A 25,154-nucleotide genomic window follows, 5' to 3' on the forward strand; every position below is an offset into this window, starting at 1 on the left:
TCTTTTTCATCTTAGATTGGGTAAATTTCAACTGTCCTCTATTAAAGCTCAGTAGTTCTTTCTTCTTCCTGCTCTTGTCTGATGTTGAAGCTAAGAAAAATTTTTATTTCTTCTACTGTACTTTCTAGTTCAAGTAATTCTATTTTCTCTTTTTATAATTTACCTTTATTGATATATCCTCATATATCATCCATATATTGTTCTGATTTCTTTTAGCTCTTTGTCAATGGTTCCCTTCAGACCTGTATTTCTAAGACAGTTAATTTGAGGTCTTTTTTTTGTTAAGTTCAATGCCTGGGTTTCTTCAGGGAGAGTTTCTTTCAATTTCTTTCTTTTTCCTATGAATGGGTCATACTTTCTGTTTTTTGGTATGCTTTATAATTTTCTGCTGAGAACTGAAAATTCTGAATACTGTAATTTTGAAAATTAAATTCTCCCTCCTCCTCAGAGATTGGTGTTGTTACTTGATGAAGGCCGCAGTTATAAGTTTGTTTAGTAACTGTTTCAAACTTTTTTGGTAAGGATTATATTCTTTGTGATCTGTGATCACTGGAGTCTTTGTTCCATTATCTTTGTAATTAGCCAGTGACCAGCCTCTTTCTTCATCTATCACCATTCTGTATGCTGCAAGAGTTTGACTTGACTTTAAAGTTGTAAAATAGTTGCTTCAGACGTTTGTCAACTTAATAGTTGTTTTGGTGGAGGAGACAATTCCTGGAACTTTCCATTTTGCCTTCTTTATCACTCCCTTCTTATGCTTTTAATCCTCAAAACAATCCCAAACTGCTGGTCTTTAGCGTTCTATGGCAAGACATTCCCAGACAACAGCTCTCAATGCACTCAAGTTAAAGCACTTCTTGAGTAAGAGACGGTGTCTTTTTCAACTTGCTATATCCACTCAAACCTGAAAACTGACTTTTTTTTTTACAATGAGATGGTCATGTATTCAAGGAAGCAATAGTCTAGCTCTGTTATAAACCCATTCTCCTTAGCTAGTGATTGATTTAGGAATGGATACATAACCTAGTTCCAGTCAATGAAGCATAGATGGAATTTACCGGAGATTTCCAAAATTATTTTATCTGATAAAACACCCACACACAGAGAAATGTCCCCTTTCATTCCTGCCTTTGAACTTTCTGCATGAAGATTTAACACACAGAGAATCCTGTAACCCAGAGAAGAAAGCCAAGAAACTAGAGCAATGCCTACCAGAGTTCCAACATTGTTATACTGCTTAATTTGCCAATCTTTATAACCATCCAGCTCCAGATTTCTTGTTATATGAGATGACAAACCCTATTATTTAAGCTAATTTTAGAACTCTCTAGACAAAAGAAATAGAAGGGAAAAAAAAATCAGAAAGGGTAAGACTAGAGATCTCATCAAGAAGATTAGAAATATCAAAGGAACAGTTCATCCAAAGATGGGCAATACAAAGGACAGAAACCATAAGGACTTAATAGAAGCAAAAGAGATCAAGAAGAGATGGAAAGAATACACAGAAGAATTGCACAAGAAAGATCTTAATGACCCGGATAACCACAATGGTGTGGTCCCTCACCTATAGCCAGACATTCTGGAGTGTGAAGTCAAGTGGGCCTTAGAGGGCACTGCTGCCCATGAAGCTAGTGGAGGTGATGGAATTCCAGGAGAGTCATTTAAAATCCTAAAAGATGATTCTATTAAAGTGTTGCGGAGAAGGCAATGACAACCGACTCCAGTACTCTTGCCTAGAAAATCCCATGGATGGAGGAGCCTGGTAGGCTACAGCCCATGGGATCGCTAAGAGTCGGACACGACTGAGCAACTTCACTTTCACTTTTCCCTTTCATGCACTGGAGAAGGAAATGGCAACCCACTCCAGTGTTCTTGCCTGGAGAATCCCAGGGACGGTGGAGCCTGGTGGGCTGCCGTCTATGGGGTCGCACAGAGTTGGACACGACTGAAGCGACTTAGCAGCAGACAAAATCACCCAAAGTCATTCAAGCTCTAAAGGTAGAGGAAAATGAATTCTTGTCAGTTCCCTTATATCTGAAGACACTGTGGCATACCCAGCAACATCTGACTTCCCATTTATCTTAAAAATCTAGTAATATCTTGCAATTGAGTCTATAATGTACATTTACTGTTTCAATATATTTTCCGCAAAGAACAAAACAAAATGACTTCAGACAAAATCTGAGAAAAGATGTTGGAAAGGAGAGGAAAGGGCAGATAACTAACGTTTTTGATGCATCATCTTTTAGAATATAATTTCCATTGAGTGTTTTCTGTGTAATTCGATGACTTTTTATCAGTCCATTCCAAAAGACATCATTCACACATTAGAAAGTTAAGTAAATTTTACTTAAGTATATTATTTTTCAAATAATCCAAATTTTCCATGAATTAAAATGGAATCCTTAATGAAAGTCTTCTTAGACTTGTGACACTGTCTATAATATACTCAAAAAGTTAGTGGTGGTTCTGAGAATTTAAAAACAAGACTGCTAAAGAAAAAAAGACACAAACTTTGTGGTTGGTTCTTCAGTCTTACCAGTTCTCTATAGACACCTTCATGTTTTCCCTCTGATTTGTTTGCCTTTTCTTTCTGTAAAATTTCCCTATTTCGGTTACCAGCAGCACTCATGTTGAGATTACTTCTAGCACCACCACCGCAGCCTCCAAACGTCTTGGTCTTCAGATAAGGGAAAGATAAAATAAATATAAATAAACAGCATTTTAAAAAGCTCTAAAGTCTAAGTTATGACTAAAAACATCTAGCAAAACTAAAGTAGTTAAGTTTCCTAATTATGTTTAACAGGAAAAAAATGAAATGTTAACTAATTCTTTCTAAACATTTACTAGTCATAATCTCATCCTTCCACAAGTCCAGGTGAGGGAATTAAAAAAATTATATGATTATAATTTTTGTATCTTCAAGGCAAATCATTAGAATAAACTTAAGTAGACAGCAATATAGAAAATAATACAAGTATGGAGATGATATGTCAAAAATTATTCCAGTAAAATACTTGACTGATATTATGGCACGCGTGTTACAAATCCAGCTACATGTCAAGGCTTTCTTTAGCAAGGCATCAAACATATTTAGGAATCAGTTACATTATACCCATGATCCAGTAACAGGAATAATGTTCTATATTCTATAATCGAAGAATGTAAACAAATAATACAAATTTTAATACTGGATTAAAAGTCTCATTACTAATTTATTATCTATATTAATTGCATAGTACACTATATCTTGGGGGCTCCCCAAATGACACAAGTGGTAAAGAATCAGCCTGCCAATGCAGGAGAGGCAGGGAAGATCCCTGGGTGGGGAAGATCCCCTGGAGAAGGAAACAGCAACCCACTCCAGTATTTCTTGCCTGGGAAATCCCATGGACAGAAGAGCCTGGCAGGCTACAATACATGGGGTCACAAAGAGTCAGACACGACTGAGCATGCATACACTGTCCCATGCTATACCTTATCAACTATGTATAAAACTTTTAAAGTCCTAGTTCTTATTTTGTCTGACTTATTTGAATAATTCTTTGTGTAATGAAATCTGAATTTGATTTCATTTCTATTTTATCAAAACCACTGTGGAAAGATTAGAACACTGGTTCAGAAAGATAAATTCATGATTGAAAAGCACCTCATGGTTGTTATTTGTACAATATCAAATTATGCATCTGGTTATATAATATCTTTATACTTTTCTAAAAAATCTAATAAAAGCAGAAGTCAACACTTGATTTTTATTAGGGATAACTGGTAATATTTTTAAAGTGTCTTACAATGATTACAATAAGAGAACATTTCAGATATACATTTAAATAAGACCAAGAAATTAACTTGAATCATATGAAAATATAAAGAAATAGAACCTGAAAAACAGAAAAATGATGTGATATGATCATCAATGGACAACATGTTAAATATCTCTATTAGGTAGTTGAGACATCACAATATTTAAATTTAACTCAAATCAAAATTAAAACCACATCTTCAGAGATTCATTACTGGATTCATTCATTCATCCAGCAAAAAAAAAAAAAGATTTGAAATGTCTTGATAGTCATTATTTATGCAACCATAAGCAAAAATATGAGTTTATATTAATGTGATACAAAGTTTATCAGACTGAGAAACAATGCAGTATAGGTAAGAATACAGGCTTCAGTTCAGTTCAGTTGCTCAGCTGTGTCCAACTCTTTGCAACCCCATGGACTGCAGGACACCAGGCTCCCATGTCCATCATCAACTCCCAGATCTTGCTCAAACTCAAGTCCATTGAGTCGGTGATTCCATCCAAACATCTCATCCTCTGTTGTCCCTTCTCTTCTTGCCTTCAACCTTTCCCAGCATCAGGGTCTTTTCCAATGAGTCAGTTCTTTGCATCAGGTGGCCAAAGTACTGGAGTTTCAGCTTCAGAATCAGTCCTTCCAATGAATATTCAGGACAGATTTCCTTTAGGATGGACTGGTTGGACCTCCTTGCAGTCCAAGGGACTCTCAAGAGTCTTCTCCAACACCACAGTTTAAAAGCATCAATTCTTTGGCACTCAACTTTCTTTATAGTCCAACTCTCACATCCATACATGACTAATGGAAAAATCATAGCTTTGACTAGATGGACCTTTGTCGGCAAAGTAATGTCTCTGCTTTTAATATGCAGTCTAGGTTGGTCATAGCTTTTCTTCCAGGGAGCAAGCGTCTTTTAATTTCATGGCTGCAATCACCATCTGCAGTATTTTGGAGCCCAAGAAAATAAAGTCTCTCACTGTTTCTGTTGTTTCCCCATCTATTTGCCATGAAGTGATGGGACCAGATGCCATGATCTTAGCTTTCTGAATGTTGAGTTTTAAGCTAACTTTTTGACTCTCCTCTTTCCCTTTCATCAAGAGGCTATTCAGTTGCTCTTCACTTTCTGCCATAAGGGTGGTGTCATCTGCATATCTGAGATTATTGATATTTCTCCCAGCAATCTTGATTCCAGCTTGTGCTTCATCCAGCCTGCCATTTTGCATGATGTACTCTGCATATAAGTTAAATAAGCAGGGTGACAATATACAGCCTTGACATACTCCTTTCCCAATTTGGAACCAGTCCATTGTTCCATGTCCAGTTCTAACTGTTGCTTCTTGACCTACATACAGATTTCTCAAGAGACAGGGAAGGTGGTCTGGTATTCCCATCTCTTTCAGAATTTTTGGCAGTTTGTTGTGATCTAGAGTCATAGACTTTGGTGTAATCAATAAAGCAGAAATAGATGTTTTCCTGTTATTCTCTTGCTTTTTCTATGATCCAGCGGATGTTGGCAATTTGATCTCTGGTTCCTCTGCCTTTTCTAAATCCAGCTTGAACATCTGGAAGTTCAAAGTTCATGTACTGCTGAAGCCTGGCTTGGAGGATTTTGAGCATTACTTTGCTAGTGTGTGAGATGAGTGCAATTGTCCGGAAGTTTGAACATTCTTTGGCATTGCCCTTCTTTGGGACTGGAATGAAAACTGACCTTTTCTAGTCCTGTGGCCACTGCTGAGTTTTCCAAATTTGCTGGTATGTTGAGTGCAGCACTTTCACAACATCATCTTTTAGGATTTGAAATAGCTCAACTGGAATTTCATCACCTCCACTAGCTTTGTTCATAGTGATGCTTCCTAAGGCCCACTTGACTTCACATTCCAGGATGTCTGGCTCTAGGTGAGTGATCACACCACCATGGTTATCTGGGTCATGAAGATCTTTTTTGTATTCTTCTGCGTAATTCTTGCCACCTGTTCTTAATATCTTCTGCTTCTGTTAGATCCATAACATTTCTGTCTTTTATCTGCCCATCTTTGCATGAAATGTTCCCTGGGTCAGGTCCTACTCTATAGTTTAGCACATCAGTCACTTAAAGGGCACCCTGGGTGGGGTCCTACTCTGTAGTTCAGTGCATCAGGTGTTTGATGTGCCAGCCTCTCTACTGTTCAACTGGCAATGCTGGGGAGAGAGAGGGGCTATGGTGATGGCTCCAGCCCCTACGCATGACTCAGCAGTATCCCTTGCTTCCATGGCTGCCTGGCTTTCCTCCACAGGCATTTCCCACCATAATCTCCTCCCTCACATCTCCTCAATCCGTCTCTCTGCAGTCAACAGCAACCCTCACCCTGGCTGCTCCACAATCCCTAAACTCCAGCTCCCAGCAGCTGCGCCTTCCAGGGGACCTGAATCCCTGTCCAGGGTATGTACGGCTGAGGCATGGACTGTCTGATTCTCATTCCATTTAGGCTGTCATAGATCAGCTGCCTCACTCTCAGCTTAAAATGTTTCTCCTCTGACTCACATAATTGTCCTGTTATGGAGATCGGACCCCTGCTTCAGTTCCCCCTCCCGCCGAGGGCAGGTCCAGTCCTACTAACACTCCTGTTTTTCCCCCTAGTTCCTTCATCCTACCAAGTTTTGTTTGGTTCTGTATATTATTTTCTGCTGGTCAGGTACTCCTGTCCACTCTCAGCTGGTGTTCTGCATGCACTTCTGTGTCTGACGGTGTATTTCTGATGTATCCGTGGAGAGAGATATACTCCATGTCTACCTACTCCTCTGCCATCTTGTTCTCCTCCTCTGACCATCCTATTTTAAACTGCACCCCCACCAACTCCCCTCACCACCGAAACCTTCCTAACTACCCATTCTACTTTACTTTTGCCCATGGCACTTATCAACTTCTAACCTACCATATAATTTACATACTTACTACTATGCCAATCTGTTTAACTTACTAAAAGGTAAGGTTGATAAAGGCAGAAATCTTTTGCATATTTAGTCATTGTTTAAACCGAGGCATTTAAGACACTTCCTGGCATATTACAGGTTCTCAAAAAAATATTTGTTGAATGAAGGAAGAAAGGAATGAAAAACATCACTTGGTCATCTGCAGTAGATTCCACCAAACCCACATTAAGTGGTTAAATAGATGAACATAAAATATCTTTCCAGGGAAATTACACTGTCATATAATTTTGCTTTTCAGACACTCATTAAATATGAATATGTATGTGTATACTCATCTATATAGAAAGATACATAGACATAGATAAAATGTTCTACTGTAATATATGTAGGTTAGTCCCAGAATTGTCACTGGGTAACCTTGGGCACGTTCTTACAGTTTTGAGCCTCCAATCAACTCTTACATATAAACTGGAAAGTTGAAATTCTGCTTTAGAAAACTATGATTCTTTATTTACAAATACTTATGGGAAAATAAAATGTGATCAATTATGACTTTAAAAAATGAAGCCTATTACCATATATTAACTAGAGTCCAGTAAACAGACATCAAACAAAATTTTGGAAAGAAAGTTTGTCTGAGAAAAATGTAAATCAAAATAACAACTTTGCTACAATCATTAGGAAACTGATATATTACCAATATCCTCTTCCGAAACTCCATAATTTTAACAGTTTTTGGGAAAGGAAGAAATACATTTTATGCTAACTGGATAAAGTGAGTTAATTTCAGAGATATTAAAATGATTTTTAAACGTGCCTTAGGATAGAGAAAACACTGAGGGATAGCAATAGTCACATTTACCGAAGGCTTTTAGCACAAGAATGAGGAGAGCATGGCAACCACTCCAGTATTCTTGCCTGGAGAATCCCCGTGGACAGAGGAGCCTTGGGGGCTACAGCCCATGGAGTCACAAAGGGTCAGACATGACTGAGAGGCTAAGCACAGCACAGCACAGGACTGTTGAGCCTGGCAGGCTGCAGTCTAGAGGGTCACACAGAGGTGGACACAACTGAAGTGACTTAACAACCTGACACTGTAACGGAGGCTGTGAAACTATAACTAGGGATCTCAGCTCCTCAGCATTATTCCAGCACTGTTCCTTAGTTAGGATACGGCTGTGATCTTATGCTTACGATGCCTGACTTCTACCCTAGTTCAACATTAACTTAGCTTAGCTTGCTGAATGAAGAAAACTGTTGATGCTTACTGAGATTGAAGATTAGTTGTTCTATAAACCTCACCCTTGTTCCTTATTCTCCAGAAATAGTTAACCAAAGATTTATGACTTAGATAATGTTCCAATCACAAGTGAGACTTGATAGCTACTTGGAATTGTGTGATCAAGACAATCATCTCTGAAAATAGAAGACAGCCCCATCCCTATGAGCACCATAACCCTTTCCTCTTTACCCTATATAATCTCCAAGCAAAACCTGGCAAGTTGGGAGCTGGCTTTTTGGAACATACTCCCACCTTTCTCCTCAGAATTGCCAGCCTCCTCAATAAAGCTATATTTCCTTTTAACCAACACTCTCAGTATTGGATTCTTCAATGATAAGCAGCTGAACAGGAATTCAGTAACAATATCATGATCTGTGCCATGCAGTATCCTAAAGTGTTTTAAATATTAGCAATTTTAATTCTTACAGTAAACATATGAAGTAGGTACTACTGCTATCATCTTTTCATAGATAAATAAAATATGGTACAAAATTTAAGTAATCTATCCCAGTTCTCAGCAGTATATGCTTCTAGGCTGTCTGATTCCAGAATTTGTTCTCTTGTCCCACTGCTATCGATAAAAGAATACGGTACAAAATTTAAGTAATCTATCCAAGTTCTCAGTAGTATATATACTTCTAGGCTGCCTGATTCTAGAATTTGTGCTCTTGTCCGCCTATCACAAACAGATAGTAGAATGACACTATGGGAAGAATTACCAAAATTCAAGAAGTCCCCTCTTAAATTTTGAATTTAAATAGGAAAAAAAAATTGTTAGCTAAGGTTTATTGCTGGTTTTGAATAAAGAAATTTATTTCAATATCACTGGTTAAGAAAATTCTGTTTAAGCAACCAACTAATTCATGAACTAAAATTTCTTATCAAAAGCTACAAATAAATAAATAACTAGAGAAACAACCTATTTCAAATAAGTAACAAATTAAAAATTATGAAAAGAAAACCTTTTGTCTAATAATAGTAAATAAGAGAGGGTATGTATAAATGTACATATAATCCAAAGATAAAAATTGTGTTTTTACTATACATTAGATTTAAGAATGAAAACTGACAAAATTGTTCATCCTGAGCCATTGATTCACCTTCTAATTTTTACCTGAACCAAGGTTCTATGGTAGGAGAAAACTTTCCTCAGAAAGTATCATCCATCCAACCTAATAATAGGAACCCCTCTGTCATTAAAAGAAAAAGTTGTTGTGTTCAGTTGTATATTGTTAAGAAGAAAAGAAAGAGGGAGAAAAGAAGGGTGGTTTGTCAGCAAAAGCAACTTAATGGAATTGTTAAGGAGACTTGGAAAACAAATGTTTACAAGTGAAATGGTGTAAGCTTAAGATTCCAAAAGGTACCAGGAAATTCTCTACTGATAGAATATGGAAAAAGAATGTCAAAAGTTTGTTCAATTAGTTACTTTATGTGAAAAGACAATAATGATTGTGAGTAATCTAAATAGAACATAAAAGCAAGGAATAAGAGGAATTCACAATGATTTAGCTTCTTACTTCTTTGCTCTTTGCAACTTCTGCAATAGCAGCAGTCCTTTGCTTTTCAAATTCATCATTATCATTTGGAGGTTTGACAGGCATTGTCACTTGTAATGTCTTTCTTCGATCAAGTTCTCTGCTATCCACTTGGATATGAGATACACACTTCTGGTAATAACAAATAAAAACAAAATGCTTCAGTAATATCAGAAGAGATTCAACTTTTTGTAAGAGAGTATATATCGTCAAAAGAAATATCTGAATCACAACAAGTAAGAGCCCATAAAAATATAATTCTATCCCCAGATTTAAAAATAAAGGTAGAAAACTAACTGAAGTTAACTTTAACTGTAACTAGTAAATGAAAACTACACTAAATATAGCCATCTAAAAGGGGGGAGCATATTTAAAACATTCATTAAACCAAAAGTTCTAAGTTTCATTTTAGGATAATGATTTTAAGTAATTTAAAATTTCAAACAGTCTAGACTATTGCACAAGAAGAAAATTTGGTTTTTTATTAAGAGCTGATTTCCACATTATGCCACAACATCCATGAGGGTTAAGTAGTATATAGTTACTTTTACATATAGAAAGATGTCTTTCAACTTATAAACCAAATCAAAAGCTAAAAACATACTCTCTCCCCCAATCAGGCTGCAAAGTTGTGGGATTTTAGTCTCTTGAGATAAATGAAGAAAGCCCTCAATGTCTAAAAGTAAGCCCTGAATTCAATTCTCCCTTTTAATCCTAGCAGCAAAACTCCTATAAAATAAACCTTTTTCAACTCAATAATGTTAAAGAGGAATAAAAATATGCTTTCAAATAAATGTGTTATGGAATTACAGATGTTCAATAATATACATATAAAATAGCTGATTCCAACACACAGCCAGCATACTCTGTCTTTAACCAATGTACAAGGCTAAGATGCTGAATAAGAGATTTTCACAATGGACTTCATAAACAAATAACATTATTGAATCTGTAACTTTTAATATACTTTCTAATTCCAAAAAGTATAGTTACTTTTACATATAGAAAGATGTCTTTCAACTTATAAACCAAATCAAAAGCTAAAAACATACTCTCTCCCTCAGTCAGGCTGCAAAGTTGTGGGATTTTAGTCTCTTGAGACAAATTCCAGTAAATCCTAAAGGAAATCAGTTCGGAATCTTCATTGGAAGGACTGATGCTGAATCTGAAACCCCAATACTTTGGCCACCTGGTGCAAAGAACTGACTCATTGGAAAAGACCCTGATGCTGAGAAAGATTGAAGGCGGGAGGAGAAGGGGACAACAAAGGATGAGATGGTTGGATGTCATCATCAACTTGATGGACATGAGTTTGAGCAAGCTCTGGGAGTTGGTGATGGACAGGGAGGCCTGCCGTGCTGCAGATCATGGGATCGCAAAGCGTCGGTCACAACTGAGCAACTGAACTAAACTCCCCAAAAAAAAAAAGCTATATATACTTCAAATTCTTGAAAATAATTAAATCATAAGTCTCTGTTAGCAATTTATGAAAGAAATATTATCTCCAAAATGTTTATGAGGAAAGAAAATTTTTAAAAATAGCACTTATTATTTTCAAATATAAGTTAATAGAATGTTTTCACTCTTGGGATTTTTCACTATAGAAATGAGAATATCATCAGCATAGATCATGCCTCCTTTTATATTGAATTTCACATGTTCTTAAGCGCAATAAAAAATGGCATATGTTTTTAAACACTTTCAAAATAGCCATGATGCAAGAATGAATTATTTAATTTTGAGTAGATCCTCCAAAAAAGGGTTTTGAAGAGGATGCCATTCAACTGATTCTGCTCATTTATTTCCTGATCTACTAGATGTGTTTCTCATACCAAATTTTTTAAAATTGCTACTGAGATGTAGGTCTCTGTTTCCTAGCTGCTGTGTTCACAACTTATCTTCAATTTTGAGTCAGCACTCTTGAAGGAAAATAAAGCTCAAATGCAAGGCAGGTTACCAAAAGCTAAATTTTAGTCGCGTCATATGACAAAAAGCAAGCAGTCAGAGGGATTACTCTTGGATTCTTCAGGTATAAAGCAGGGACAAGCTAAAGGAGATTGTTTTGAATGCAATCTGATGTTTAGCACAACCAGAAAGACAAGATACTGGCCAGCTGAGGAGCTACCTTGAGGTAACATTCTGCAGCAAGGTAGTTGAAAATTAGGAAATAATTAGGAAATAAAAATGTTTCACTTATGTGAGAGAAAGATCAGGGCTGCTGTAGCTGAAAAGGAAAATACCAACTGGAAATAAAATTAAGTCTTTGACTAAGATGGGTCTTTGGATGAAGGCAGAAGAACAGAGCCTCGGAAGGGACAGCTGGGAGAGTAGGTCCTCCTAAAGTGCAATGATGCCCTTCCTTGTTCCAACTTTTTTGTCTCCTATCAATTCTTCTGTTGATGCTTTTATTTTTCCTCCCTCTTTGTTTTTAATGAACAAAGTGAGAAATTATAGCATATTTTTGTCTTCTTACATTTGCATTTCTCTCTCTCTCAAAAAACAAAAGCCCCCACCACCATCTTATCTTAGTCTTAAATTGACATTGGGTGTGTCTCTTAATTGTTTGAATCTTTGAGTTAACAGCTTTTGAGAAAAGAATCTACACCAAAACTTTAATTAAAATAAAGGGAAAAAACCACAATGATCAATTTCTTATAATTAATACATTTCCATGTAACTCCTATGACCACTGAGTGAAGAGGTCAGTACAAAACTGAGCACAACATGAATATAAATGAAAAATACTTTTTGCTGATTAAAATTCATCTGCCAAAATGAAAGTCATTACCTGTCCAAAAGGCACAAAAGGAGGTGGTCCACCTTCGGTTCCAATATTGCTTCTATTGTGTTTTGACAAGCTCTATGAGAAAAGTGAGTTATAAAACAGATTTATACATTAAAAATATATTTAACAACACTTATGCACCAGGAATCCAATTATTTTAGTAGATTCCTAAAACAGAAAAAAAAAAAGTCTATTAATTATTTTAAACTATATAAAACATGCAGAGTTCAAGAAAATAGCAAGGAGAGATAAGAAGGCCTTCTTCAATGAACAATGCAAAGAAATAGAGGAAAACAACAGAATGGGAATGACTACAGATCTCTTCAAGAAAATTACAGCTATCAAAGGAACATTTCATGCAGGGATGAGCACAATAAAGGACACAAACTGTAAGGACCTAACAGAAGCAGAAGAGATTAAGAAGAGGTAGCAAGAATACACAGAAAAACTATACAAAAAAGCAATTAATGACCTGGATAAGCACAATGGTGTGATCACTCACTTAGAGCCAGATATCCTGTGGGTGAAGTCAAGTGGGCCTGAGGAAGCATTACTATGAACAAAGCTAGAGGAGGTGATAGAATTACAGCTGAGATGTTTATAATTCTAAAAGATGATGCTGTTAAAGTATCAATATGTCAGCAAATGTGGAAAACTCAGCAGTGGCCACTGGACTGGAAAAGTTCAGTTTTCATTCCAATCCCAAAGAAAGGTGATGCCAAAGAATATTCAAACTAACACACAATTGCACTCATTTCACATGATAGCAAAGTAATGCTGAAAATTCTCTAAGCTAGACTTCAACAATATGTAAACTGAGAACTTCCAGATGTTCAAGCTGGATTTAGAAAAGGCAGAGGAATCAGAGATCAAAGTGCCAACATCTGCTGGATCATAGAAAAAGCAAGAGAATTCCAGAAAAGTATCTGCTTCATTGACTATGACTTTGACTGTGTAGATCAGAACAAACTGTGGAAAATTCTTAAGAGATGGGACTACCAAACCATTCTACCTGTCTCCTGAGAAACCTGTATGCAGGTCAAGAAGCAACAGTTAGAACCAGACATGGAGCAACAGACTGGTTCAAAATTGGGAAAGGAGTACAGTAAGGCTGTATGTTGTCACCCTGCTTATTTAACTTCTATGCAAAGTACATCATCAAAAATGCTGGGATAGGTGAATCACAAGCTGGAATCAAGATTGCCAGGAGAAATACAGCAACCTCAGGTATGCAGATGATACCACCCTAATGGCAGAAACTGAAGAGGAACTAAGGAGCCTCTTGATGAGGCTGAAAGAGGAGAGTAAAAAAGCTGGCTTAAAATTCAACATTCAAAAAACTAAGATCATGATATCCAGTCCCATCACTTCAGGGCAAACAGAAAGGGAGAAAGTAGAAGAATTGACAGATTTTATTTGCTTAATTTCATTTCTTGGGCTCTAAAATCACTACGGATGATCACTGCAGCCATGAAATTAAAAGATGCTGTTCCTTAGAAAGAAAGCTATGACAAACCTAGACAGTGTATTAAAAAGCAGAGGCATCATTTTGCCAACAAAGGTCCGGTTTTTCCAGTGGTCATGTACGGATGTGAGAGTTGAACCATAAAAGAAGGCTAAGCACGAAAGAATTGATGCTTTTGAATTGTGGTGCTGGAGAAGACTCTTGAGAGTCCCTTGGACTGCAATGAGATCAAACCAGTCAATCCTAAAGAAAATCAACCCTGAATATTCATTGTAAGGACTGATACTTAAGCTGAAACTCCAATGTGTTGGCCGCCTGATGTGAAGAGCCAACTCACTGGAAAAGACTCTGATGCTGGGAAAGATTGAAGGCAAAAAGGAAAAGGGGGCAGCATAGAATGAGATGGTTGGATGGCATCACTGACTCAATGGACATGAGTTTGAGCAAACTCCAGAAGACAGTGAAGGATAGGGGAGGCAGGTGTACTGCAGTCACTGGTGTCACAAATAATCAGACAAGACTTAGGGACTGAACGACAAGAGTCCCCACATTATATAAAGTATATTTTGCATTTTATGTCAGTTATACTAAAAAGCACTAAGACTAAAAACGACAATAATATTCAGTTTAATTAAAGAACAATTTAAACTGTATATGAATATCATACTTCTTGATCAGCTGTATTTAAGATGTTAATCTATTTTTAAAAACACACAAATGCATAAAATAATCAAGAGATCCTTTCCCTAGTTTTAATTTATACATTAAAAAAAAAAAGACCAGCTAAAGTGAAAAAATCAAGTCCATTTTATGCTATGACTTTCTTATAGTTCACATAAGCTGCCAATAATATCATTTTCCAATACACATTATATAGTAAAAAGCATATTACAGGATTTCTACTTTCCATCCTGATGAATGTATAAGAGTCAAGACTTAAATCTCCCTCTACAACTAGGAATATGGACAACACATAAGAAACAAATGTTTTATGACACATGGCAAGAAGTAATGTAGGACTGTAAGTCCAAAGAGAAAGAGAAAAAATAACAGGTGAGCTCTGCCTTTCTGCTTGAGACATGACACAGACAGAGGGCCCAGAAAGCTACGTCGAGAAAATCAGTCTCATAACTCAAGGCGGACTGAAATAACTGGAAGCCCTGAGGCAGAGGTTTGAAAAAGAGAGTCCTGTGCAGAAAAGATGCTCCAGAGACGTGCACAGGATCTCCCGTAACTCACTGCCGAGCACTAGGCTGAGCAAAAAACAACTGCAAGATACAGGTTTCCATTTATACTAGAATCAAACAGAATAAAACATTTAGGGATAAACTTAAACAAAGAAGCAGAAGTTCTATGCAATTAAAATTACAAAAGATTGCTAAAAGAAATTGAAGAAGATATCAATAAATGAAAAGACATGAAAGGGTCATGACTTGGAAGATTTAATGATAAGATATTAATACTACTCACACAGGTCTAGAGATTCACTGTAATTCCTATCAAAATCTTAAGACTATTTTTCACAGAAATGGAAAAATCCACACTAAAATTCATACAGGATCTCAAGGGACCCTGAATAGTCAAAATAATCCTGAAAAAAGCTCATACTTTTCAATTACAAAACTTACTACAAGGCTATAGTAATCAAAACAGTGGCAATACGACAGACTAACCGAATAAAGAACCCAGAAACAGGTTCTTGCATGCATTTTGTTGTTGTTCAGTTGCTCAGCTGTGTTCAACTATTTGCGACCCCATGGACTGCAGCACAACAGGCTTCCCTGTCCTTCACTATCTCCTGGAATTTGCTCAAACTCATGTTCATTGAGTTGGTGATGCCATCCAACCATCTCATCCTCTGTCGCCCCCTTCTCCTCCTGTCTTCAATCTTTCCCAGCATCAGGGTCTTTTCCAAGGGGTTGGCTCTTCGCATCAGGTGGCCAAAGTATTGGAGCTTCAGCTTCAGGATCAGTCTTTCCAATGAATATTCAGGGCTGATTTCCTTAAGCTTTGACTAGTTTGATCTCCTTGCTGTTCAAGTGATTTTTGATGAAGGTGATAAGGTCATTCATTAGGGAAAGGAGAGTCTCTTCAACAAATGGTATTGGGTAAATTGGATATCCACATGGAAAAGAATGAAGTTTTACCCTTTACTTACACCATGTTCAAGAATTAGTTAAAAATGGATCAAACACTTAAATTTAAGAGCCAAAGAGCTAAACCCATAAAACTTGCACAAGAAAACCCCACTGCTTCCAAAATTAACTCTATGGTTTATGATTTTTATGTGTACCTTTGATTTCTATGGGTATCATCACCTGCCAGATGCGCAAGTAATTTGAACTCTCCATGATTTCTCCATCACTATGGTTACCAAAATAAAATAACTATAAAACCAAAGAGATTGTAAAGTAATTAGCCCCCAACTAAAATAAATAAATTTATTTAAAAAAAAAAAAAACAAAACCAAAGAGAACTATTATCAAGATGTTTTCAAACTTTTTCATGTAAATTTTTACTGCCCTCTAAAAAGAAATACTGGGGCGTTTTTTTTTTTTTCAAAAGGCTTTAGAAAGAAATAATAGGGCATCCCTGGTAGCTCAGCTGGTAAAGAATCCTCCTGGAATGCAGGAAACCCTGGGTTCAATTCCTAGGTCGGGAAGATCCCTTGGAGGAAAGCATGGCAATCCACTCCAGTTCTTGCCTAGAGAATCCGCATGGACAGAGAAGCCTGGCGGGCTGCAGTCCACATGGTCACAAAGAGTCGGATATGACTAAGTGACTGAGCACAGCACAAAAAGAAATAACTAGCATGGCTCTCAGAAAACTAAGTGCAAAAACATATAATAAAACATTACAAGGATAATTGTCAAACTACCACTGATCCGTGTGTGTGTGTGTGTGTGTGTGTGTGTGTGTGTGTGTGTGAGTATATGTGTTTGTCTGTGTGTGTTTGCATGTTGGAGATGAGGAATTTCTGAGGAATGTTTATCTACTTCACAATTAGTGAGGTAGGTTGGTGCAAAAGTAACTGCAGTTTTCCACTGATCAACTCTGCCATTTGATATTGGAATACGTGCTTAATTATTAATAGTTTTGGATGGGTTGGAAAAATTATGTATAATATGTTTGACTTGAGCACATATTAACACATTTTAAAAAAATCTCTAAGGATACAATATATCAACTTATAAAAGGAAAAGATCACAAGAAATGGGTGAGATTCTCTAGGAAACTCACAGTTCATAAACTTGGCTATTTATATGAAACTATCAAATTGCTTTATTTATTACATGTAAGACTCAGGGCCATCACTCTGGAGATACAGGAAGGCTCAGATCCATCTCCTATTAGCTATAATCATAAAATAAGTTTAACAGTTCTTAAAGCCTATTTTCTGATCCATATGGACATTACACTCTCTTATAAGATTGCTAGGTGGATTACATTATATACAGATGCAAGAGTCCAGCACAAGGCATACACACTGTTCAACAGATATATGTAGAACTGAATCAAAATAACAAAAACAGGAATTCTGACCTCAAAAAGCTTACAAAGGAGATAAGAAGTAAATATAATTTTATTGATAGATAAAAAAATAATATGCTTCTTCATACCATGAATAAAGTATTCTAAGAATTCAATAAAGAAACAGTTATTTCACCATGTGAAAAAACAAGCATTTTGAGTTTAAAAGTATGGTCGATTCATGTTGATGTATAGCAAAAACCATCACAATATTGTAAAGTAATTATCCCCCAATTAAAATAATTTTTAAAAATTAATAAATAAATAAAACCAAAATAAAAAAAGCATGGGGACAATATGGTCATGCACGAATTAGGAGAGAAACTGAGACTACCCTGGTGATCCAGTGGTTAAGACTGCCATTCCAATTCAGGGGCCAAGGGTTCAATCCCTGGTTGAGAAACTAAGATTTCACATGCCTCACATTACAGCCAAAAAATAAAAATAAATAAAATAACAATAAAAATAATAAAATAATTTTAAAAAAATAAAAGAGAAACTAAGACGAGTTATCTTAAAATTGGGAAAATCTTTCCTCTTTTTCAAAAGAACAACTGAGAATAGCCTAGAGAATCAAAGGAAGAGTAAGTAGTTCCATTTAGCTAAAACAAAACCTACATGAAAAAAATTAAGAAAGCTGAAAAGATAAACTAGAACTAGGGCTAGATTATAAATGACCTTGAATCCCCAACTAAGGTATGTGAAATAAAAGTAGGGTGTAGCACTGGTCTGAGTTATGTTAAAGATACTCTGGTAGAGTACAATAAATTAGAAGACAGAAAAAAGATATGTGGTAAAATCAGCTAAAAGGCTACTACAAATAGTCCAGGCCAGAGACTTATACTACAGTAGTATCAATGGAACCTGAGAGCAAGACACTGATGAGAGATCTGATTGCAGTTGACCAACAGAACTGGTGGCTAGAAGCAAAGTAGAAGGATGATTATTAGATAACACAGATGACTAGGAGGATGAAGATACCGTTAACATAAATGGTGAAAACATCAACTAATGTGACTAGAAAGTCAAATGCAACAAGAATCCTTTCATTATAGTGAAATTCTAATTTGCTTTCACTTGTATCTATGTGTGTGTATAGATAAGAGAAATACACGTTATTCATATACATGCACAAACACTTGTTTTCTGCAGAAAGAATTATACATGGGTATATTATACATAGGGCTTCCCTGGTGGTTCAGTGGTAAAGAATCCGCCCACCAATGCAGAAGATGTGGGTTTGTTCCCTAGGTCGGGAAGATCCCCCAGAAAAGAAAATGGCAACCCACACCAGTATTCTTGCCTGGGAAATCTCATGGACAGCGGAGCCTGGCAGGCTATAGTCCATGGGGTCACAAAAGAGTTGAACATGACTTGGTGACTAAAACAAAAACAATATTACACATAGCTTATAACTGGTATCCTGGCAGTTTTAAAAACTTGTCAGTAAACACTGACTTATAAAGTATGTAATAAAATATAACAAATATTTAAAAAAGGCATCTGTTTTAGAAGAACAATATGCTTAAACAAAGGTATATAATTTCTGTACAGATCACTGTATTCCACTCTATTCAACTCTGGCATAAAGAAATAATTTTACTATTCATTATAGGATGATCCTTTAAAAGAGAGACTATAATAAAAAGAGTGTAATATTTTAAAAGTTCAAACCATTCTTCTTAGTCTACACTTACTCTCTGTAACTCCCATTTCTCGATAAGGTGTTCTACTTCACCGCCAAGAACTGTAGTGTTAGAGTCATTCAAGAGCAGGAATCCATTTTTTATGTCCACAACGCCTGAAAGTTTAACTTTAGTTCCAGGTGGTGTGTTTAGGCTAAAGCAAAGGGAAAAAAAACAGAGTTAAAACACATTTAAGCTCCTTCCCCAAACTGGAATTCAGCCCCATACTGCGACCTAGTAAAATTCTTCAAAATGTACTAATGTGAAAACTATTTTTCAGGTGATGGGCTATATAGTGTGAATAGGTCATCAGGGAGGAAGTCAGAAGACCAGGTAAAGACTGTCATTTTCTACCTTAATTTTTTTCTACATGTGAAAATATATGTATAATAGAAATCACAGCTCATGAACTTCAAGAGAACAAAAGATGTGAAAGTACTTCCTTAACTCTATTATATTGTATAAATATAAGATTTGCTCTTTTTTCCCCTGAGCTTTACAAAGCTCATTTTTTAAGGTGTTTAAAAGAAGTCTTTTATTAAGCACAAACAACTTTTAATACATTATCAATACAAATAGGAAACTGTCTTTTAATGAATATGATATATCAAAAATCTGAAGGTTTTTCTTCATACTGACACAATAAAAATAATCAAATTTGAAGGAGAAGTACAAAGCAAAATTTTGTGGACACCACTGTCATTTACTAATAACAGTTGAACTATAGTCTAAATTTACTACATCACCTGGGGAGGAAGGGCAACCATTTTTTATAGAGAGAATTTCTAAACTCTTATTAGCACCATTCAAAGCTTATTATCAGTTGTTCACCTACAAACTAACAGGTCAGCTCAGTTCAGTTCAGTCGCTCAGTCGTGTCTTAACTCTTTGCGACCCCATGAACTGCAGCACGCCCAGAGTTACCCTAACAGGTCAGGTAAAGCTTTAAAGCAAGTTTTCAGTGCAATGTTTACAGCTCCTTCTTTTAAGATACTTGGAGTCTATGATCTGAAAGGATGTTAAACAATTCTGCCTTGATAATTACAAGGTGTTAACATGTGGAGAGAAATGTAAAATGGAAAGAATTTTCCATTTTTTCAAACCTCATTTTATAGTACGTTAAAAAATTAAATTCCAATACAAAAGAGATAACATCCGTAAGAAACCGAGACCTTTAACATCTATATAAGCTACTGCAATCCACATAAAACAATGTTCTTTTTGTTAACCATCCAGTTAAAGATCAAATGAGAGTTATTTACTCTAAAGCATACTGACTTCAAAAGGATTTTTCCATAATAGGGATTTGGGACAAACATTATCACACAATGACCCCTTTTACAAAAACCAGAGAAAAAAATGTTTATCCTCCTACCAGTCTTTCAGTAAAGGAAAAAATGGAAGAAATTCATTTCATCACACAGGTTTATCCTAAAGTAAAAGCATATATACTAAGCCCCACTGTCTCTCTTCAAACATAGCAGCAAGGGGTAAAGAACTGCAAAGAGGAATAAAGACAGTCCTAAAGCACTTAGGATAAATTAGAAAATCATGCTGAAAGGTTTTCACACTGTCACATTTTAAAAAATTCATAAAATTCACCATGTGGTATGCGTGTGTGTGTACTAGGTCACTTCAGTCGTGTCTGACTCTTTGCAACCCTATGGACTGTAGCCTGCCAGGCTCCTCTGTCCATGGGATGCTCCAGGCAAGAATACTGGAGTGGGTGATAGTGCAAAAGCAAATCAATTGGTGAGGGGATGGGGGGAGGGTGGGGAGACACATGTTACTACCCAAGATGGGGAGAACCCTTGGCTGATTCATGTCAATGTATGGCAAAAACCACCACAATATTGTAAAGTAATTATCCTCCAATTAAACTAAATTAATTAATTTTTTAAAAAAGCAAATCAATGAAAGCATTGGTATCTCTGGTTTATTTTGAAGCAAAATGGTTCATAAAATGGTCGTTAACAAGAAGAAATAGAATATGCCTATTTTAAAGGTTTCAAAGATCCCATACAGAGTAAAACATTATTTGGTAAAAATTATCCTGAGGACCCCACGCTTAATCATTCTTAGTCATTTTATGTAACTTAACAAAACAAATGGTCATGGACAGTCTTGCCTAACCTAACTCTTAAGTAGAGAGCTATATGGTGATAAATGTAGGGAACTTTGCACAATGCCTATCAAACTTCAAAATCAGCAACAAGTGAATACAGATACACTAAGGGAAGTTTTTCCCAGTTCTAGGTAAACAGCAGATACAGATTTTCTAACTCTATAGTCATCATTTAGGGATAAATTAAAAATAATAAGCACCAAGAATACCAGGCTGCCCTACTCTTAACCTCTAAAGAAATTACTAATGAATTACAATATTTGCATAAAACCAATGTGTTCTTTAGAGCCATTTTTAGGCAATAATTTCTAACATATTGATAAAATTGGTAAGTGCAATGAAAATGTATAAATCACAAATTAGCAATATAAGAAACTACATAAGACCTTAAAAAGTAGGAAGCAAATTACAGGGGCATTTCCATTGTGATAATATATTTTTAAAACCAAAAGCTAATGTGAAAGCAGACAATGAGTTATCTTTATGTAAAATGACTGTACCTTTCCAAACTCTTTCTCTAATAGGTTAAGAGGGAATAGATAGTGAATTATTTGAAGTCAGACATACAATCTCACTAGGATAATTGATAAAGAGTTACAGTCTCCGAATTACAATTCTATTCCCACAAAAGAATAAACAGGTGCTAAAATTTTAATATAATCTTTATTATATCACTTCTAGGGTCATAACTTACTCAGAGAGCATACTGCAATTTAACTAATACTTGATTGGCACTCCAAAGTTCCTTTATTCTCTCTTCATTGAAATTAAAAAAAAAAATACAGTAAGAAGTGGGGCTGGAGGTACGATAGATGAGTGGAAAGAAGCACCCCCAGAGAAATGCAATGCTCAGTGGAGAAAACACATTCTATACCAATTCTTGGTTTATCCTCCCTAGTGAGTTCTTGTACCTTTCTTCTAAGACAACCACTAACCACCAAACTTATTTTGAAAATAGTTTCCCAAGTTGTTCACATGGGCAAACACTTCTGTAAGCTGTTGTTTCTATAGAACCAAAAGTAGTCATGCTGTTTCAATGATGAGCGAATGAGAAAGAAGCAACATTTTTTTTCAATTGTCAAAATGTAATAAATTCAACAAAAGAAAATGGTGAACAGCATAAAAGACCCTCTTCTCTGGGCCGATCTTGTGCTTTCATTTACCGCAGAAAAATACACAGCAGTAAAATGAGAGAATGAGACATTACATAGCAAGCCTTCCTTCCCAGTCATTTGCGAACTCCTGTGGAGTTCACTAAATGTGCCAAAGGAGGAAAGCCTGTATTTCTCCATAAAAGTGGGAATCATCCTACTCTTCAAAGAAAAGACAACATAATCACAAAGTCAATATACCTCACTTTGTGTATGAAAATCAGCATTTTAGACGAACATATATATTATCTTCTAAGGAAGGAGCCTCCCTCACCAAAGGCAGACACTAGCTGAAGGAAGAAAAAAAGAACGAGATCGCTGAATGTGGAATACAAGGCCTCAACCTACCATATTTCCTCCCATATACCACCATGCCAGTCACCTAAGCTCCCCTAAGTATAATTCTCACTCATCTGTTGTCAGGATACCCTGTCTTTGCATGTGCTATCCCCCCACCAAATCTCTCAAAATACCTATTCATATTGTAAGTCCCATTTCTGGCTCTCCTAGGTACAGGCAATTTCCTGAACTCCTATTCATTTCAGGTGATATATATATCATAATCTGTATGCTGTGTGCTTATCTCATTGCCATATAAGCTACTTGGGGGCAAAATCTAAATTCTTTTTATCTTTGACCCTCCAGCACCAGATAAAAACGTTAGAACAAATGCTTGGGCAGGAGAGAAGTATGGTCTCAGTATTAATATTAAATGGAAAAAGCTCAAAAGACCCTGAGCAGCAAACATAAGCATATAAAATGACTAAGAAAAGAAAAAAAGGGAGGGGGACTGTTTGCAAATGTCCAATGAAAATTCCCATTTCAGAAAAAAGAGTTCAAACGGATCTACTGGAGACACTGAAAATAATGGAGAACTTTCCCTTGCCTCTCTGCTTTTTCCATTCCAACAGGTGTGACTCTAAAAGGCTATTATAAAAACAGGCAAAAGAAGGATTTGGAAATGTTTCCTTAGAGAGTTATTTCTCCTCTTAGAAAGTGGAGTAACATACAAACCTCTCTAGCTTCAATCACTTCCCCCAAGAAAACTCATTTGCCTATAAGTTTTCTAAACCACTAAACAGTGTGATGGACACAACTAACTGCCAAGGAAGAAACTGTAGCATATTTAAAGAAATCTGGCTCAGACGGTAAAGCGTCTGCCTCCAATGCGGGAGACCCGAGTTAGATCCCTGGGTCAGGAAGATCCCCTGGAGGAGGAAACGGCACCCACTCCAGTGCTCTTGCCTGGAAAATCCCACGGACGGAGAAGCCTGGTGGGCTGCAGTCCATGGGGTTGCGAAGAGTCGGACACAACTAAGAGACCTCACTTTCACTTTCTGTTAATGATCTAAAATTTAGTGATAAAACTGACAACATTATTTTCCATGTAAGAAAACCTTAAATTTCTGTTTTTGTTATTAAAGCAACTAAATCCAATTTAAACTATTTCTCTTTACAGATATAGTACAAACTCTCTAATTTACCCTGAAAAACTGTAACATGTACTTAAGAGTTCATGCTTTCTTTTCAAAGGTCTTAGGAACAAAATCCATTGTGAATAGGACCTTTAAACACAACAAATATACACAATAAAGAGCCAATTACCTTATTTTTGACATGCAACTAAATTCTACTGCTGTGCAACTTTTATGACCATCAGTCATCTGTAAACGCAACATTCTTGGTGCAGCCTGAGATTCTTCATTATCCTTTGGTGCAGCAACATTGCGAATTTTTTGAATTTGCAAAACACATGGACCTTCAAGCTGTCAGAAGACAAAGGAATAAATATCACCTTTAGCCACAGCACTGTTTTTCCCTTTAAACTTTCTCTTTTCCTTAATGGTTATACTTTATTATTTATAATGATATTGCAATTAAATAAGCTCAAAATTTAAACTGCTACATACATCAGGGTTTTTTTCTTTATTTAAAGATAAAACTTCAAAAAGGTCTTTTGAAGGATTTTTTAAAATAGAATTATGAATTAATTTTCAGAAAACAAAGGAAAAATGTTAGGGGAAAAGTTATTTTCTGAATTAATGTTATATTAAAAGATGTTTTTCATCTTATGTGCTCTGAATTGTTCACATATAGCCTCCCTTTTCCACCCATGTACATTAACAGACATGCTGGAATTAAAGACCTTGGCAACTTTTTAAGGGATATAAACTTTACAACAACAGTGGAAAGGACTGTTTTCTGTTCAAAAGTATCATGTTTAAAGTATACCCTTGGGGTTCCAAGATGGCAGAGAAATAGGACGGGGAGACCACTTTCTTCACTATAAATTCATCAAAAGATCATCTAAATGTTGAACAATTTCCACAAAACAACTTGTGAATGCTCGTGGAGGACACCAGACACCCAGAAAGGCAGCCCAATCTCTTTGAAAGGAGGTAGGACAAAATATAAAAGCCGAAAACAGAGACAAAGGATTTAGGGAAAGAGATCCGTCCTGAGGAGGGAGTCGTGAAGAAGGAGACGTTTTCACACAACAGGAAACCCTCTCACAGGCATGTCAGTGGGGAGCTTTGGAATCTGAGGGCAATGTAACAGGAAGAAAAAAAGACACAGAATATGCGCCTAACCGCAACTACCAGTGGAGAAGCAGCTCAGACACTCGCGTTTGCCAGCAGTGAGTGGAAGCTGGGCAGGGAGGCGTGGGCTGCATCGTCAGTCCTTAGGGTGAGGACCGGGCTTGAATGCCCTGAGGACAATCTGAGGGGGCTAATGTGACATAGCAACCCAAACCGTGGCATTGCCAGGGAGAAAAAAAAAAAAAAGATCTTTCCCTTTAAAGGTTCTGATGCCTCATGGTGACCCCTGGCACACTCACAGAACAAAGGATTGTGCCCTAGCAAATACCAAAGGAGACCAAGCCA

The 25,154-nt window shown here is 36.4% G+C and overlaps 1 protein-coding gene across 8 annotated transcripts in view; it reads right to left on the reverse strand.

Moving 5' to 3' along the window:
- The window catches only part of TDRD3 (tudor domain containing 3), a 197,371-nt gene that overhangs the window by 81,674 nt on the left and 90,543 nt on the right, over positions 1–25,154 (reverse strand). For 6 of the 8 annotated variants that reach the window (XM_081550321.1, XM_081550322.1, XM_081550318.1 and 3 more), the window contains 5 exons: positions 23,875–24,035; positions 19,006–19,147; positions 12,316–12,387; positions 9,510–9,659; positions 2,540–2,680 (listed from right to left, as the gene is read on the reverse strand). In XM_081550321.1, coding sequence (XP_081406447.1) covers positions 2,540–2,680; positions 9,510–9,659; positions 12,316–12,387; positions 19,006–19,147; positions 23,875–24,035 — 666 coding nt within the window. The remainder of the gene's footprint in view (positions 1–2,539; positions 2,681–9,509; positions 9,660–12,315; positions 12,388–19,005; positions 19,148–23,874; positions 24,036–25,154) is intronic. The other 2 variants (XM_081550320.1, XM_081550324.1) reach the window with 1 other exon arrangement.

Source organism: Giraffa tippelskirchi, chromosome 12 (assembly GCF_054371585.1).
Source record: "Giraffa tippelskirchi isolate mGirTip1 chromosome 12, T2T-mGirTip1v1.2.pri, whole genome shotgun sequence".
Classification (NCBI taxonomy): domain Eukaryota; kingdom Metazoa; phylum Chordata; class Mammalia; order Artiodactyla; family Giraffidae; genus Giraffa; species Giraffa tippelskirchi.